At 36.1% G+C, this 19,638-nt stretch overlaps 1 protein-coding gene across 2 annotated transcripts in view; it reads left to right on the forward strand.

Moving 5' to 3' along the window:
* CERS6 (ceramide synthase 6) overlaps positions 1 to 19,638 on the forward strand; it is a 291,055-nt gene that overhangs the window by 160,154 nt on the left and 111,263 nt on the right. For both annotated transcript variants that reach the window (XM_054562522.1, XM_054562523.1), the window contains exon 4: positions 9,918 to 9,975. In XM_054562522.1, the coding sequence (XP_054418497.1) occupies positions 9,918 to 9,975 (58 nt within the window). The remainder of the gene's footprint in view (positions 1 to 9,917; positions 9,976 to 19,638) is intronic.

The following is a 19,638-nucleotide window of genomic DNA, read 5'->3' on the forward strand; positions in this document are numbered from 1 at the left end:
CAGAAGTGTAATTTTTGGACTTTGATTTTTAGCAGATGTAGTTTCAGCAGATTGTGGGAGACCAGGGCTGGTGCTAGATAGACTGATGAGAAGGAACAAATACCAGAATGGGGGACTCTGCTAGTCTGGGTGCTTGCCAAGGAGACAAAAGGATGGATCCCAATAAAGAATTAAAGAAGGAATCAATATATGGACAAAGTGTAAAAAGACCCCATTTTCCAAATCAAAGTAGTTAAATTTAAGAAACTGAGCACAGTAGCTTAGAACTAAGTATAAAATGCATATGACATCTGAAACACTTCCAAAAGCAATTTAGCCTTAAATGCATGAATGTGATGACAGGAAAAGATAAAAATTATGATGCTTAGGAAAGGATGCTTAGGTGATTGCATAAAGAACAAGTCATTCATGGTTTCTAGGCGTGAGAGGAGGAAAAGACATAGCCACTTACTATGTTTTTAGTGAGCATATTTTTTATTCACACTATTTTTTATAATAAAAATTTTAGAATGCAGGAGCTAATATAACAAATATGTACTTGGCTCATCTTAATCCTGTTTTAAACAACTAAAATATCACAGAACCAGTTGATGCTTCCTGAATACCCCCTACTGGTCTCCTCTACCCTCCAGAGGTAAATCTCTACCCTCCAGGAGTCATCTCTATCCTGAATTTGGGCTTATATATTCTTTTTTATTTATATATGTGTATGTGCAAATGGGTATATTAACATATATATTCATGAGATATATAGCATTGTTTTGAATATTACCAAACTTTACATAAGTGTTTAATCTATTTTTAAACTCAGTGATTTAGTGAGGCCTTTTTATTCAAATTAAGTTCACATTCGACCTGAGAATGAAAGGTAAATAGGTTTGACCTACCTCCAACCTCAGTGACTCTATATTGTTAAATCTGTTGTTTCTCAAACGGAGAAATAGTTGAGCTGAGCCTTCAGCAAATGAGGAAAACTATTTGAAATCACAAGAGTTAATTATTGCTGGAGGTAGAAATAATTCAGAAAATGTTTGCTTTGAGGCTGAAACTCAAATCTGCATAATCCGTCCTTGGATACATAACATGTTTTTCCCTAGTTAGACTATTTCATTGGACTTGTAATCTAATGCAAGTGTGAAAGCTATCCTGGGAATTTAAACTGTATATCCAAGTTTCCAAAAGAATTTTTCATTTCACCTTTATATCATTCTGTAAAATAAATGAGGTGTATTTCAAACTAGAGTTAATTTACTTTTCTCCTTATTTCATGAGCATCTCTATTGTACTCACATAATACAGTTAGTGTTCCAGTAACAGCTTGAAGGGAATGCAAACCTAAAAACCATGTTACATCTTTAAAAAAATTGTTTTCTCTGATGAAACCTATCAGTTATCTAACTAAGACTCAGGCCTATAGCTCAGTTCAAGATACTGCATCATAAATGTAAAGAAAACTGATCTTTGTAGGGAAGCATTTTGGCTAAAAGTCTATGGAACAAGAAAGAAGTATGTGTCTACATCTTCAGCATGATTCCACGCCTTTTGGCTTTGTTAGATTTACTAAGTGCAAAATAATCGTAGGGCCTTATTTTGTTCTTCAGACCCAAAATCCAGCCAGCCAACCAAGCACCCAAACAAATAGAAGTTTGAAACCTGTAACTTTGTAAAAAATTTAGGTATGGGTTTAGTTTGTGAAATTCCATGCCTCTACACTACTCAACATTATACTGCCTCCTCAGGGACGGGGCTGTGTATCAGGCATCTGCTGGGCATTTTTTGAAACTTGTGGTGTAGTTATCAATTTCCATTTTTGATTTTAAGGCCACAAAGCCCCAAGATGTAGATGAAGGGGACCTGGTGGAAAAATAGAGAGACTTTTTTTCCCCCCACCAACTTACCTGTGAATGTGGGAAGTTTTACAGCTCTCTGGACCCAATGTTCTCATCTATAGAAAAAGGGTGTGGCTGGGCTCTCAGGGGTTCCTACCAGCTGTTCAGAATAATTTCAGGTTCAAGGAAATAAAAAAATGGGGGATTGATACCTATGCTTTATGCACACGGAAACATATTACCATTACAATGAAACAGCCACAAGGCTCTGCCCTCAGCGAGCTGTTTTCCCACTAGGGCAAGGAGCGTATATTCATGACATCAACCCTGAATGGGATTCTAGCTGAGTCATTTCACTTGGAGTGTGTGTGCTCCCCATTATGTGGAGAAAGGAAGAAGAGACAACAGAGAAAGTCTTCTTTGCTCTCCTGCCTTAGCATAGAAAAGGAGCTGAAATGGAGATGGCAGATGTAGGAGTAATTCCATTGATTTTGTGTAGTGTGGTGAAAGAAAAAGCTGGGGAGTAATGCTGTTTACAATAAAAAATGTTTTATTTTAATTTTTGTGTTAAAGAGGGAATATTTGGTAGTGAGGAGCATGGTCTCTGGAATCAGCTTGTCTGGATTTGAACCCCAAATTCACCTCCTGCTAATTGTGTTTGTAGACATGCTACCTAAATTCTTTTTCCTCATCTCTATAAGATGGGGAATGATAGCAGCATCTGCCCCATAGGGTTCTCAAAAGTTGTAAATGAGTTGATACATACATGACTCCTATGATGGTACCAGGCACAAAGTAAGTTCTGAAGAAATGCCAGCCATTATTGCTTTGTAAAAATAAATAATACCCTGTTCAGGTAGCTTAGCAGGTTGGAAAGTCATCCCAATGCACTAAGATTTTGGGTTCAATCCCTGGTCAGGGCACATACAGGAATCAAGCAGTGAATGCATAAGTAAGTGGAACAACAAATTGATGTTTCTCTCTTTCTCTCCCTTCCTTTCTCTCTCTCAAGTCAATAAATCTCAAAAATCTCTAAAATAAACAAACAAATAAATAAATAATTTGTGATCCTCAAAGAATACCTAGTAAGTAGAAGTACTGTTCACTCTGATAAAGCTGACTTTTGCCATCAAGCTTGAAACATCTTCAAAGCTTTTTGGAAGCCTTTCTGTCATATATAACACAAAAACCCCTTTGAAGGGTTTTTATAAGCCCAGTTGTACTTTATAGAAGAAGTAATAAAATGAGTATAATATGTTTATATAGTAGCTTTGTTCATATAAAAATCATTAGCTTTGAGTTTTTGGTAGAAAAATAGGAATTTCACCTACCTTGTGCTTAGTGATAAAATGACAGATTTATATATTTTAAAGTATCAATATAATGAAGTCTATACTAATCTTTTTAGATGATACTCTATTTACTTATCCAACACCATAGTTGTCTTTATTTGCAATAAGTTGCAAGCTATAGTGGCTTGATTTATATTAAATGTTAAATTTTATGAAAGAAAAGATACAAATCCTACTTCATTTTCTTCATGTATTGGTAAGAAATGAGTTAATCCCTGTCTGTTTAGATGATCGAATACCTCAAGTAAGAAATATCTCAAAATCAAATTCCATGTCAGAATCAGACACTACATAATACTAATTATTTTGTGCTCTAATAATCTATCCTAATTTTGCAGTCAATAACAGTATTTTTCATTATTTAAATCATTTCAGAGTTGACTCTCTTTGATTACAAATTTTATATTGATTATATTAAAAATTGCATTAGCCATATATGTCATGTCTTTTTCCTTTCTTATGCAAGTTTTATATAGAATAGCTGATAAGACTATTTGATGACTATTTTGGTTAAAATAAACTTAAAAATAAATACATGAAGGGAGCACTCATACCTTTAGTAAAAATTTAGATGTCAGTTTAGGAGCTAATTCTCACAAAACACTGGTTGCTGTCAGAAAGATAAATAAAACCTAGTAAGTTACCAACTTGGAACTCACAACCAAGTCAGAGGTTTGTGGCTATAGTCAAAGATGGGATTTAAGAGGTAAAGAGCACGTCATCAGAGAATTGCAATGGTTTTCATGCTGCAGGATTGAGACAAGGCAGCTTCGTGGAATAGCTAGCAGTTGGCCAGAATCCCAAAGGGCGAGTAGTGTTTCCGCAGGTAGATAGGATGAGTGGCTAAGACGGAGAAGGGCCCCCTGGGTATTACTGTTAACTTTAGTTGACAAGCTCAATATTGTTTTAACTGCCATGGTATTGCAAAAAAGAACCAGTGCAGTCCTTCCCTACATCCAATTTTGCAAGCAGCCAGTTTCTATTCATTAGGGCAGGGACTATTATCATGTGGTGTCCATTAATGTTTTTTCAGTTAGAAACACCATTTCATCGGAGTACATGGTCTCTAATTTTCAGGTGGATAAAATCAGGAAGAGGCAACACAGCTTAATGGTTAAGAGATGGGACGCTAGTACCAGACTGTCTTGTTTTCAGTCCTGGCTCTCACCCTCAATAGCTAGGTGCCATTTAGTTGGTAAGCTGTTCTTGTATTTGTTTCCTCACCTGGGAAAAAAAAAAGAGAGAGAGAGAGAGGGATAATAACAATAGTACCGACCCTGTTGTGCAGAATTGTTTCACTAAATGGCTTCCCATTTGTACAGTGCTTAGAATAGCACCTAGCACTGAGGAAGCTCTTCAAAAATGTTAAAAACAAACAAACAAAAAGCCCCAAGTGCTTATTACCCTGCTTTCTCTAGATGGTTTTCTGAGTTGAGTTCAGGGTGCTGATCTGGATGTTTTCCCCCTGCTTCCACTTTCCCTAGAGATTAGGATCCCAGTACCATTTGGGTGACACCTGGCAGTGCGACACAAGACCTCAACTCTGATTTGCTGCCTTTTATGGCATATTTTATTGCTTTGATTTAAACAAAGATCCCTTTCAGACTTATTGTATAAGGGCAATAAATCAGATTCAGTGGGTGGTAGTTTTTACTACCTTTCCATTTAATTTTTCACGTTTAATGACTATAAAAGGTTTTTCAGGTCCAAACAAATGTAGTGGAACACACTGAATTCTCTAGGCAAAGAAGCGAGCTCAAATTCTGGGGAATTTGAGAGTGGGCTCTAGATTTAGTGCTATGCTAGATTCGTGTCCTGGTTTTGCCACCTGCAACAGTATGACATTGGGCAACCTCATCCCTCAGCCTCTGTCTCCAGTAAAGCTTCCTACCTTGCAGGGTCGGCTCCTCGCTGAGAGTCTTCCTGGGATTGTCTGGCGCTTTTGAGCACCTCTCCCAACAGCTCAGGACCCAGCTCCTTGTCCTGCTCCCAGGCTGACACTTGCCTTCTGCTTTCCGGTCTCCAGAATGGGGCGGGTGTCCTCACTCCCGTTTTCCGTGTCCTTCTGAGTTTATGCTTTCTTAACAAAATCCCTCTTCTGCTTGTTTAGTGCTACCTTCATAGAGGCACAGAGGTAAATTCATGCAATCAATTTGCCATCTTTAACCAGGAGTCATCTTTACATTTGTAAAGGAACATTCTTTAACTATATTTCTTGTTATCATAACAAGTGTCTTTTGAAATTTCCCTGTAAAAGAATAAATTTACTTCACTCATGTGTGGAATCTAATGAACAAACTGAACTAACAAGAAAAACAGAGACAGACTCATAGACAGCAGGGTGACCGCCCTCGGAGGTAGGTAGTTGGAGGTGGAGGGATGGAGCAAAAAGGAAAAAGGGCTTATGGACTCGGACAACAGGGTGGTGATTGCTGGGGGGAGGGGGATAAGTGGAAGTGGAAGAGGGTATAGGAAGGATAAATAGTAATGGGAAAAATACAATAAAAAATAAACTATTAATAAATGTAATGCTTCCCTCATCATTCCTGTTTTCATTAATATAATCTGAGAATTACATATTTCATACTAAACTATCCCTTAAGAACAATAGCATTTAATTTGACAGTGAAATGTAAGGCAGTTATTTGTGTTGCTAACCATAGTCCTTTTATTCTAAAATTATACTTTTTAAATTGTTAATTTTTATTTGTATCTCAGTGGATTGTAATTGGCTTAGGCAATTTTTTTTAGGAAAGGCTAATGAGTAATGTATTTTCAGAGTTTTTAAATATTCCTATTTTTCATATTCCTTTACAAGTGAAAGGCAGTTTGGTTGGCAATATCTTTCTTCGATTGTGTCTTCTCTTTTTCTGCAATTTAGTAATACACAGGAGAAATGTAAGACCAACTGGACACTTGTTCCTTTAATAATAACTTATTTTCATTTGGTTTGTGTGTTAACTTGTTTTTATGTCTGAATACTGAAGGACCTTTTTTTAAATTTTAACTCTAGGACTCAAATTTTTTGTCTAGGATTGTGGCTTTGAATTGATTGGCATAAAACTTAGTCCTTTTTTTCGGTTTAGTTTTTTAAAATTGTGCCTGTGATCATTACTTCTATTTCAATTCTTTACTTGTGTTTTCTCAGAAACAACTATAATTAGACTTGGTTTTCCCCACCCCCCAGATCCAGGGTATTCTTTCACCATTGGTTCTTTTCTCCAGCCTTATGTGGGTGTTTATCTTCGGCATCAGTGATTTAATTTTACACAGTATGTATCTACTTCCTGCCATCCTTGTGGGTAATAATTCTGTCACTTCACTTTTAACTTCTTTATTTCACCTATACCATCTTTTTATCTTACCCAATAGCCTTTTATTGATTTACGGTTTTCTAATTTTGATTTTCAGGGACATATATTCTTATATCATATTAACAATGCCAAATATTTTTTTAAAATTCACTTCTGATTCCTTTAGGAAGTCACTTTTAGGAGACAGTTCTTCCTTTGAATCTTTAGCATGCTTGTTTTTTTACATACTTAAATGCAGTACTTCTTACTAGACCTATGTCGATATTTAGCAGTTATTTTCATTATCCCTGAATTTGGGAATAATCCATCTAGACCTGCTCACAGAAAGGGTGCCTGGGTTGCTCTTGGCCCCATTCTCTGTCCTCTGTTTGCCAGTAAAAGTCCTCTTTAGGTCTTAGAGCAGGTTATAAGCCCTGCTGCATTCTCAACGGTCTAAAGGAGTAGCAGCTATCTGCAATGTCTTGTTTTTTGTTACTCGGCATATAGATTATATAAGAACCCAATACTCAGAATGCAATGCCACCATATCATCTTGTCTCTAAATCTGCTTTTCTGCGACTGAACCTCCTAGAGCATTTCCCTTTCTTCCGACTCATTGTTCGAAAGTCACAGTCACTAATTGATGGGGTGGGGAGATTCTCCTACTGCCTCAAAAAGTATCATGACAGAGAGCTGGCTGGGTTTCTGAATGATACAGATATTTGTATTTCTGTGTACAATGGCAGAAAGTGGAGAAAGGAAGATATACAAAGATTTGCTTACTTACCTCAAGACCCATAGCTTGTTTCTTGTTGCCTTTTATTACATTTTAAAAATCTAGTTTATTCTTTTTTCTCCTGCTGCAAATTTTTTCTCTGATTCTTGGAATAGGTTGGAGGTCAGCCCCTCCTTTTTGTGGTTGCACACACCTTTATTTACCTCTTTTCATAGATACCTTTGTGGGAGGTTGGGAGAGGCTTTATCAGGGGCTGGTATTTAAAACTTGAACTTATATGAAACTACACAAATTTTAAAAAGTACTTTCTGCATGTGGCAAAATGCTTGAAAATTTTGCTTTCTGCAAATATTTTATGGAAATAAACTCTTCTGTGTAATTATTCATCACAAGTTGTTATTCAAATGATGGAGGCATCTGTTTTTCTGCAATAGAACCTATGTCTTATGAAAACTCAGTCATTTTTGTAATGAAATAAAAATGTAGATACATAAGTTATTGTAAGAATTCCAGTGACTTCCATAAAATTTTTATTTTACATAAAAACTGCCTGATCACTGCCTATTAATGAAAGTCTTAGAGCTAAAGCAACTGTTATAAATTACTTACGGTGCAAATTCAGTTGCTTTCAGCAGCCGGAAAAGTGACCTGCAAATTCATGAAGTAGGTTGGATTAATATAATAGGGATAGACAGGGACTAGAGAGAAATGGAGGTTATTTGTGCTATCCAATCCTTGAGCCACCAGTATTATATCAAAAGCAGTATAATATAAACCTACTCTCCCATTACAGAGATGAAACTGAAGTCAAGCGATACTAATAGATCTGTCCAATGTTTGGAGAATCTATGTGTCTGAACCAGAACCAGTTACATAATTTGCAGGGCTCAGTGCAAAATAAAATGGAGCCCCTTGTTCAACAATGATTAAGAATTTCTAGATAGTGGGAACAAAGCATTAAACCAAACATGACACCCTATGTGACTTGCACAAATTACATGCCTTTGAAACCATCCCTGGTCTTGGCTTCTGCCCTAGAATTTGTGCACCCAAACAGAAAGAAGCACACACTCTCACCTGCAATCAGCAAAAAGCTTATAATGGAGAGAGATGGGGTTAAATTAAGTCCTTCTCTGCCTGACTTATTTCACTAGATCCATCCATGTTGTTGCAAACAACAATTCATTCTTCTCTATTGTTGTACAGTATTCTATTTTGTATTGTATGTGTGTGTATACCAAGATATATGTAACATCATCTAGTGATTGTATACCTGCAACTAATATAACCAGTATAAGATTGCGTACTAACTATACTTAAAAAACTAAAAAAAAAGCCAAAATTAGGTCCTTGATTTTGATTCTTCACTAGCTAAGTGAACCACCTTCACTTACAAGAGAGCTTTTGTATGAGGTTTTAGAATCAATGCTTCTCTACATTGTTTGGAAGCTTTTGTTGAATAATTACTGCTTCCATTAGTTTCTATTGTTTCTAACTGCATTCAGGTTTTATGAATTATTAGTTGAAGATTTCCAACCTGAGGTTTTAAGCTCTTCTCTAAATGTTAGTTCTGACTTTAATTTCAGAATGTTTGGTGAGTCACTCAACACAGGCACAAAACTCTCAGGGACATTTGTGTCTGCTGTTGGGTCTTACTCTGTCTCTTACTTGAATGTAGCTGTCATTTCTTCCAGGAAATTTTGTCTATAACTTGAATAATATCCTAAAATAATCCTTTTCTCGCCATATTTGAAATTTTTACCTGGCTTACAAACACAAAAAGCCATTTGCTTCCTGACAAATTGAAGCTAACTGATCACTTCCTCCTTTGAGTTAATTTACAACTTATAACTCACAGTACCTTTAACACCATTAATAACATAACCTGAGAAATGCTATTTAGTGAAATCTAGCCAGGTTTTAAGGGCACAGCTATTCACACTCAGAAAACATAAGAACTAAAATTGGGAATTGAGTACTAGGATAAGACTGCTTTTGTAGTATCTAACGATCCAATTTATATGAAGTCTATACAAATAAAGTCATATTCTGAAAGACTTAAACATTGAAATGAATCATTTACAATGGAAGGAGAACTTAAAATTTTTTCCTCATTAAAAAAGGAAAGTCTACCAGCTAGATCTACAGTTTTGAATGGTGTAAGATTGTCATTAAGTTATACCTTAGATGGATGATTTAGACTTCAGATGGATTCCTTTATTTAGTAATATCCACAGGATGGTGATAAATATCTGTAAAAGACAAATGAAGAAAAATACCTTGCCTAATTTAAAAATATTAGGGTTTTTATTTTTAAAACAAATATGAACATCAGTTAAGTAAAGTTAATATCTGAATCAGACAGATTTCAAAACCATCTTATATATCTTTATATTGTTGAAATACACCCTTCACAAATGATTAACAAGAGGAAATTCACATTTTGGGGAAAGAGAAGATGAGCAAATTGGCAAATACATGAATTAAGTGAAAGGAAATTTAAGTTGTGAATATAATTACTAATATTTAAAATATTTTCAGTAAGCCATGCACATGAGTATATGTGTTCAGCTAGCACTGAAATTGTTCATTAAATTTAATCTCAGGTTGGGGGACAAATTTAATAGACTTTTTCACTCACATATTTCAGAATATGCAATAAAGTATATAAGCTGAATGTCATGGAATTTTTTTTAACCTTCTACAGGTGGAGATTTTCATTTTACCTTTATGTATTTACCTATGGAGTCCGGTTCCTGAAAAAGGTATGATCTGTCAAGTTACTTCATATAATTCTTATGTAACTGTAAGGTTAAATCTTTTATTCTTGTGTAACAGTAGTAATATTTTAAACAGTCATAAAAGGCTCCTTAAGAATTAGTCATGCATTCTTTGACTTACAAAAATATATGCAGTTTATCCTTTATAGTAAGTAACTTTTAGTCAGATACCTAAAATATTTTTCAAAATAATTTGTTTTTCCAGTGAAAGATGTTGCTACATCCTCTGACCACTCTAGTTAGTTATTTATTACTTGTGGGCTTAGGAGCCTTAAAAAAAATCCATCAGAAGCTTTGAAAGAAGTTAGCTTCCATATCATACAACTTGAAAAAATCCATTGTAATATATGTTATCATTGTAGTCTTCACTGGTAGAATTATGTTTTAGTGTCTTCATTGTTATTAAGAGGGTAACAGAAACTGCTGGTAGAAAATTCAGTTCCTTTTGTAGACTGTGTTTCCCCTGCTGCTTTGCAATTCCTGCATGAACTGAGTGAGGCACCTTTATCTATGAAACCAATTCTCTGAGGCTGCCATAGTCTTCTTGGCTATTTCAAGGCTTAACGTCACTACTAACGATTAGGCTGCTTAAAGTCAAAACTCATAAAGACTTATCTTCTCATAGTCATGCACATATTAACAATAGTGATTTATTTGCAGAACATGGAAAATTATTTCTAAAAATATTTAATATTTTTAACCTTTACTGTTATATCCATTTTATCTTTATTTTGTTCAGAAAATTTTTCCAAAATAGGGCATTGTGCCAAGTGGCATGCCTTTACCAGTAAATTTTCATGTAAATATTGATGTGAAAATTGCAAATACATTTTTATTTTTAATGTCTGAGTTATAAAATATTGTCTGCCTGTGGCAAATTCTATTATAAAGAGCTGCTGTTTCCCAATATCATGTTTTCTTAAAGGAAACATTCTTTTTATTCATCTTCTCCTTTGGTAACTACACTTAATTTTCACTTAATAACAGCACATGCCCCAGAGGCCATTTGAATAGATTGAAAAGGATGAACTTCATTCTGTGGGCTTTTCAAGCATGAAAAAATTCTCAACTTGGGTAAATGAATGTGAAGGAAACTGCTTATTTTGGAACCATTCTGTTCTAGTTTTCAAGCTTTCTAACTTAGGGAAAATATGGAAAGAATGGCTATAGAGCTTTTATACTTACAGCTTTATTACCTTGGGAGAGGAAATAGCTTTGCATGAAATTTTGGCTGACATGGCAGAACTGTGCATCATGGGAATGCCAACTTGCTCACTGAGGTCGAGGTTTGGAATTCATGTTGGGTTCTGTTGGTCAAGGCTTTGATGATGAGCAAGGAAAGCTAGTAAGAGCCAGGAGCACTTTTTTGCCCTTTCCTGTAGATCTGCAGGATATGGTCTATCATAGCTCTCACACAGCCAGCCTGGCCATCTGTCATCAGAACAGGAAACACTTTGACACTTAGTTCTGCTTCACTCTGTCCCAAAACAAACTGAATGGAAAAAGAATACTTTTAATCCTCAAGTCCTGAGTGGCTCTGTAGAAGGCTGTAGGAGGGTCTGTCAATAGAATATTTGTTTCAAAAGTGGTTTTGTTTAAACTATAACAGTTCCCTTTTAAATTGTCCCTAGTTATAATGCGTGCTTCAAAGTGAAAAAAGAACTAGATACTGTTCTTCATGTTGAATTATTTGTGTCTGGGGTTTCTTCCTTTACTACTAAGATGCAGTCAGTTGTGGATGAATGATGTTATTAGTCTAGCCATGTGTGATAGAAAAATGCACGTAGAATCCATGTGACCGAACTAGCTAGGGAAGACTTCATAAGCCATCTTGTCCGACCCTCTTATTTCGCAGCTCAGGAAGCAGAAACCCTGAGAGGGTAGGTAGCATTCCAAAGGTCACACAGTTCATTCGTTAAAGACTGAAACTGAAATAGAACACACTGCTGTCTCCTACTCTAGTGTTTTCTCCACTTCACCCATCTGCTCTAACCGTAGCATGATTTCCAAATGACTTCCTTCTTTCATTAAGTTAGCAAAATTTATCTATTGTAGTCATTGTATTATAGAACTTTAAATGTTTACCTTCATAGAGATTGAAAATATATTTCTATTAAATTTCTTGGAGTGGGCAATATATTTGTCCATCTGACCTAAGGGGGGAAAATTATTATGGAGACAGCAGCAGAAATAATCAAAAGAAGGTAATTCAAATTTTCACAATACCCTAAATGTTTTAAAATAAAATGCAAGGGTGGTGGACCACAACTGTTAAGAGGTGAGAGGCCACAACTGTTTCTTACTTCTGGCATCAAAAATCAGAATTATTACATGGACTGTTAGAAAAATGACTGGGCAGCTTGCACTGTCTAATTTCTTCTGCTACAAGATCAAATGAACTTAATACATCTCATCTTCTGGGATGAATTAAGTAACGTTAAGAACCCTTTCGACCATGAAATTCTTTGATTCAGTTAAAAGATATTTATTAAATGTAAAGCACCATGAACCTACAATAATGGATAGAAAATCTTAAAAAGTAAATGCAAACAAATAAATTTTGAAAACCATAGATCTTTAAATGTAAAAGTTATACATTAATCTAAACACCTTGTTTTATATATGAGACTAGGAGGCATCAATCTCTGGTGTAAGAATAGCTTCGGTTGTCTCTGCCATGTTGAAATACAAGGGGGACCCCCCAAAAAACAGAACTATCATCTGGAGGGCAGGCCCCTTGTACTGCAGGCTTCCCCTGTTAGGTGAGTGATCTAGGAACCGATCTCTATCAGTGTACCAGCCAGCATTCTTGTAAGAGGCTGCATTTGGCTTCGGTGAATTTTTTTTGAAGACTCAACAAGTTTGCTTGTTTTATGATGGGTGATTTATGAGCGCACCTGCCCACACTATGCTGTTCAGCAGTTTTTGATCAAAAATGGCATGAGCCCCATGCCCCATCCTCCCTGTTCACCCAATCTTTCCCCGAGTGACTTTTTTTTGTTTCCTCAATGAAAAAAAGTCGTCAAAGGAAAACATCTTGCCAATGTGGAAGAGGTGAAACAAAAAAACAGCGGAAGCTCTAAAATACATCAAAATGGAAGTGTTCAAAAACTGTTGAGTAGTGGAAGAAAAGTCTCAGTAGGTGTATTGCATCAAATGGAGAGTACTTTGAAGGTGACTGAAGTTTAAATATGTAAGAATAAACACAATTTTTAATAAATAAATTGTGTTTTGGGGGGGATCCCCCCCTTGTACATTCAGGTTGAATACTGAAGTTTTATGAAATGCTGTTAACTTTTTCAGTTTGAATTGTCTTAACCCTATAGGGAGAAGAAAAAACCATATATATATATATAGATATATATATATATATCGATATATATATCTGGGTTTTAAGTAGAGTTTCAAAATGTAACTATGGCTGATCTATGTGCCCTCAGTTTAAAAATATTTTTTGTATTTAGGAACAAGGCAGTTAAGAGTTTTTAAATACATGTAAAGCAGGTTAAGTCAGTAAATATTTGTACTGCCTTAGTTTTGGACCTCTGAGAAGGAGAGACCAAAAAGAGGTTAAATGTTAAGAAGTTGATTCCGGGAAATGCCTGTGAGGGGAAATGGGAGGGAGTCCGAGGGAGGCTGGAGGAGCCTTCACACAATTTTCAGACACCCTGTAAAGTGTGTATATTTATGTGAATTCACAATGTAAGTCTGACCTTGAGTGCAGAAAAGAGGGAAGGAAGGGAACACAGTTGGGTGAAGCTCTAAGACTGCTGTGCCTCTCTGAGGGTAATTCAGTGGGGCTCTTAGGGAGTCCTGGAGCCACAGTTGATCATCAGGGGGGACCTATGTCTCCCAGAAATGGGCTTGCCTTTAGTATTCCCATGATTCTTAGTCATGGGCTTCAAGCAGACTATCCAGCTTGGCCTTCCTGCAAATATATACCTGTAGATTTTAAAACACAGCTGCTGGGCCCTGGGTCAATTACGATCCCCCTTGGCCAGGATTGAAGAGGCACATTTTTGTGGTTGCCATGTGTGCTTTATTTAAAAAGAAAAAAAAAATCCAGCTATTCTAAACAATGCCAAAGAATACATCATGGAATAAGAACCAACATAACAGAAATTATGTTTTCATATGCATACTGCCTAGAAGCATAGAGCACTATTCATCTATTGTATTTTTTTTTTCATTTGACTTATGTGTTCACTTAATCTTCATTATGTCATAGTTCTTCTAGTTGATGTGTGAATGAATCTTCGGAGCATTACTCAGGCTGACTTTCTGCACGAGTTGGGTGACCATACAATCTGTCTTAGGGTCAGTTCTCCTTTACACTCAAATTACCCAGCTTGGGTGATCAATTAAATGGTCATCTTTTGAATAGTTCTATAATAAATGATGAAATATTTGGCCCTATATTTTCAAATTTTCAGACACCCTGTAAAGTGTGTATATTTATGTGAATTCAGGAAAATGTTTTCTGTAGTTTTGTGATGACAGATAAAAGAATGAGCCTCGTTTATAATGATATGATAATGTTGTGGTGTGCTTATGTTATATGTTGCCTTTGTTTTCTTAGCTTAGAGCCCCCTTTATTGATAACACTAACTTTGATCATGGAAGTAGACTTTAGGATGCATTAACCTTAGATACATGTTAGTGAACTATTCAGTAAAGTTATTGCTATGCTAGTAGGAAATATTTAAATAGGTGAAGATAGCCTGGCTCACTAGTCTCTTCCTATAATTGCTGGACACCAGTGACTCTTTGCCTATTAATACGATTGGCAGAGACAAGAACTTTTATAAAAGAAGACATAGAATTACTTCAAGTCCTCTAAAATCTTACCACATAATGTACTCATACAAATCAATACACTTTCCTAGGTCCTAACAGAAACTACATATCAAGACTTTAAAGACAAAGCTATCTCTCATTTACTGTTACCTTTTTTCTCATTTGCAAATGGAAGTTTGTATTGGATGGAGTTCTTTGAATACTTTTCTTTGAGCTCCTTTATTTATTTATTTTTTAAAAAATATTGTGTCACAGGAAGGTAATGTAGATACATATGCAACTGGGATTTAGGTAAATTTTTTTCTTATAATCTACCTGTGAGGCTAGTACATTTTGACCACATGGTGCATTTTATATCATAACCTGTTTTGTGCACATTGCATGTATATAATTAAAACATAGAATTTACTCATAATACACCTATGTCTAACCTCTATCCGTCTATGTCCCATTAGGAGAGAGAAACCACGGGAGTTATTTTATGAGTGACTGTAATTTACAGAATCATTCACCAAGAGGGAATCACTATGACTGTATTACTCTAAGTAATTGACCCGTTCGTGGTTTGCTAGCAGTCTGTGATAAGGAGCTTGACCTGAATGAAAATCAACTCATTGCCTCTTTTTTAAGAAAGTCTGCCTATGAAGAAAAGTCAGCTGAACTACACAGTATGCTTAGTGATGTTAATTTACATTCTGGTGGGACAGCAGCCAACATTTCAAGGGCTAGCACTGTCTTTACATGACATTTTGATTAGCACTGCATTGAAGTATTACGGAGGTAGTAACGGCAGGAAGAAGCTCCCTTTCTGAGAACGGGGGCTTATAGGAAGAGACCGGATTGTCAGAACCTGGAAGCTTGGGGGAGGAACCGTGGAGCTGTAAAAGACCTTTGAGGAGGGAACGCTGACCAGGTGGAGTCTCCGAGGAACCATGACAAGGCTGGTTGTGGAAATGCGGAGAACTGCACACTGTAATAATTGCTGTCGCGGGAATGAACTGCCGCTGCGGGGGGCGGGGTGGTGGTGAAGATGTACTGCTGGGGAAGGGGCAGTGATGACAGGAGCAGGAAGCAGAACAGAAAGGAGCCCGTCTCACCTTCCTCTTGCAGCCTTCCAGCCTCCCTCCAGGGCCCTCTTAGAGGCAGAACCAGCTCCTAGAGCCCGCTGAAGTGTAGTCTGCAGAGTCCCAGCTGAGGCAGCATCTTAATAGTTAGCCCAGCCTTCCCATGGCGCTGCATTCTGCAATGTACTACGACAACTTACACTGTAATTTATTTTGTTATATTTTAAAAATATGCAGTTGCCACCTATTATGTGGATTTCATGACTACTATAGGTTGAAAAGCCACCATTGAAAAGTACTCTGGCCCGATGAACACTCTGTCCCTTAGACTGTCTGCCTCTGACCTGAACTAAGGTATAGCCTCTCATTATTCATTTGGTTTGCTTTTCAAAGTTCAAACAAAGCCACAAAGTGTTCTCTTGGTGTCATGCTTCATGGCATTCTCTTTTGCTTATTGGTTGGCTTGGAATCATTATGAAATGGAAACAGCATTGTCATACTTTTTGCCTATTTTAATAGCAAAAATAAAATTTGTCCAGCTAATAGAATGTGTTTATTTTAAATTTTGTTCTTTGCATCATTTAAACATTTTTGAAATTGCTTGGAATATGTCACTTGTTTAAGGAGGTTTGACATTTAGAGTTTTACTCAATAAAATGATCCCCTTCAAATAGTTTTAAGAATTGCACATGACATTGATAACAAGCGTTGGGAAGGGACCCTAAAAATCAGCTATCTCAAATTTCCTCTTTCAGAAAAGACGAAACAATTTCAAAAAGAAGAATTGACTTGCCTGAGGCAAAAATTGAAGCCAATTGGTCTTGTGGTCTTTAAAATTTCTAGGTCAGTTTGGGGGCGGGGGGGGGACAACTCAGAAAACAAGTTTCAGAAACCTAGCAGTTCACATAACGTTTATTTATTTATTTTCATTAGTAAATGAATCTTACTTATTAAGAAATGGAAGTCACGTCACTATGGGAGAACATCAAGCTAGAATTCGAGATGGAGGCTGCAGCCTTTCCTCAGCCGATGATGCTTAGCAGGAGCATTGCTCTCTGAAATCTCATTTTCTCATCTGTAAAATGGGAAATGAATGCATGCCCTGACTTCCTCGGCTGGTTGTGTGAGGGAATGCTGTGGGCTATAAAGTACTTTAAAAATGTAGGATATAACCCTGATTATTACTGACTGAGAGGTGGGTTCTGCTGGGAAGCTGAAGGCCTAAATCCTCTCTAATCCCTTGATGTGAAACTTTTAAGTACTGTGCTACTGTTGTCTCCTCATCAAATAAGATCCCTTGTTATGACCATGATTTGATGTTCACAAGTGGATCATGTACTTTCTGGAATGGAAATGACCTGGAATGGCCTTAGGAAGTTGTCTTTCAATGCTTTTCCTTATTTTCCTTTTCCCCTTTTATCCACACCTACCTTGAATTTTTGCTGATTCCCCTCATTCCTGTCCTTTGACCTTCTGTATTGGCATGCATTCTTTCTGAGGAGAACATTCTGAGGCCAATAGAAACTCTAGATAATGTGGTACGGGGTGGGGAACCCTTAAGAAGATGTCAGAAGACCTGGCCATTAATCAGTTTTAATCTCTCTGAGATTTCATTACTATGTCTCCAAAATCAGTAATGTGAACTAACATAACACTTTTTGAATTCACACTCCATAATCTAGTGAAGAATTTGCAATAGCAAATAATTATGGTAAGCTGATACAACCTGTTTAGAAAGTTACATGGTTATTTAGAATAATAACCACAAATGTGTTCATATACTGTGACTCAGCAGTTCAGCTCCTGTGAATTTACTCTGAGAAAAGAAATGTACAGAACCAAAACATGTACATTTGTAAAGTTATTTATTACAACTTTAAAAATATATGTGAATGTACACATATATGCACAGAATTATAGCAAATCCAAAACAGGACTTAAAATAATCTTAATGTGTAATATCGGTAGAATTATTTAAGTTATTACTATCAAAATGACAAAATAGCATGCAACCATTTAAAAGTAACTGTAAAGTAACTATATTATTTATAGTCCTAATAAAATATTTAGTATAATTTTACCTGAAAATAAGCAACAAACTCATTTGTTCATTTTGCTGAGGTAACCACATATACAGATAAATGGAAGGTAATATGTAAAAATGAAAAGATTCCTTCTAGAAAGGCAGAATTATGAATAGTTATTTTCTCAAAATATCTTTATTATGTACTTTATTTTCTATGAAAACAACCCCTAAGATGTAGGGATAAGAACGGAAATGACTATGCATAAATTTAGCCCTACTTGGGTTATGAAAGAGCTTGCAGTTTTAACTTTTAAAAAGGAGAACAATTTTAAAAGTTGAATTTCATATAAAGGCAAAGAGATAACAGAAGTTTAAAAAAAAAATCCTGCTGTTCATGTTTGCCTAGTTCTCACTGCCCTGGTCCCTGAATTTCCTTTCAGGGGCTCTCTTTACATGAGCATATTGCACAGAATGCCCTGGAACAGCATAGACTTTTTTAGTTTCTGGTGAGATTCTGGTAAGATTCAAGCCCCATTTCCATAGCAGATTTATGTGGCCTTATATTAGATAATAATTTGGAATTCTTTATTCTGTATAGCACTTAAGAAAACTTTTCTCACAATGAAAGTCCCACCTCTTTTGGATTTGGATAATGGACTTGGAAACAATTGGCTTAATGCATAGCTGGGATGAAATTTTGAATCACTGATGATAATTATAATCATAATTATTATAATGGCCATAGCTCTATAGTATTGAGCACTCACTGTGGACCAGGCGTTCTATTGATCACTTAGCATTCATTTGTCGTGGGCTTCACAATGTAACTCCTCATCCTTATTGATGAAGAAACCAAGGCTACCAAAGGATTAATAAGTTTGCCCAAGGTCTCATAGCTAGTCAGTGGGAGAGCTGAGATTTAAATCCAGATATTTTGGGTAAATGGACTATCGTATCCTGGTTTCATTATTGACTTAGTAGATCTACTGGACTGATCAGGATTGACCAGTTAACAAGAAGAAACAAAGGTTCTCTCTTATATTTACCTTAACACTACAGAATTAAACTTCGCCATGATATTCAAAAGGCCCAAATTAAACACCATACTTGCTTAATTATCTACTTTCTACTTCAATGTGAAGTCACATTGACCTAACTGAGAATCTGTGGCTTGCTGCATTCTTAGTATTTTTGGATCTCATCAGAAACTGCTGATTTCCAGACTGGGTATAAATGTCCCTTTTTACATAAAGCAATGTAATTATGCAACACAATTATTTTTCCCTTTTTATGATACATATTTTCTTCCTACATTGTGACTAGTAAACCATTAATATACTCCTCCTAGTAAGAAGCCGATTTGGACAATACAGTATTTTCTACATTTTGGGGAATATGTTTTAGGTGAAATTGTTCATTGCCTAGGATAAATTAAAACTTGTTCTGATAATAAAATCATTTCATCAACACTGAGGTTATACTTTATAGTTTTTTATTTACTAAGATGCAATAGTTTAGTTTTGGTTGTGTAAAAATTTTCTCTGAATAGCATTGAGAAGCCTTCTACCCAGGTTGTCTTTGCTTTGTATTCAGTTTTTGTCTGGAAAGAATGACATTTATACTGACAGCTTCCTCCAGACAGTGAAGTAGGAAGATTTTAGGATTTACAGGAGTTCATAAAGCTGAAATGGATTTTTGTGGGAGGAAAGGTCCTTGTGTCAACTCCCAAGCACAGGTGGCAACTGCTGCCTTATTGAGTAC

Source organism: Pteronotus mesoamericanus, unplaced genomic scaffold (assembly GCF_021234165.1).
Source record: "Pteronotus mesoamericanus isolate MK-2021 breed Mesoamerican mustached bat unplaced genomic scaffold, CSHL_Meso_final scaffold_651, whole genome shotgun sequence".
Lineage (NCBI taxonomy): Eukaryota > Metazoa > Chordata > Mammalia > Chiroptera > Mormoopidae > Pteronotus > Pteronotus mesoamericanus.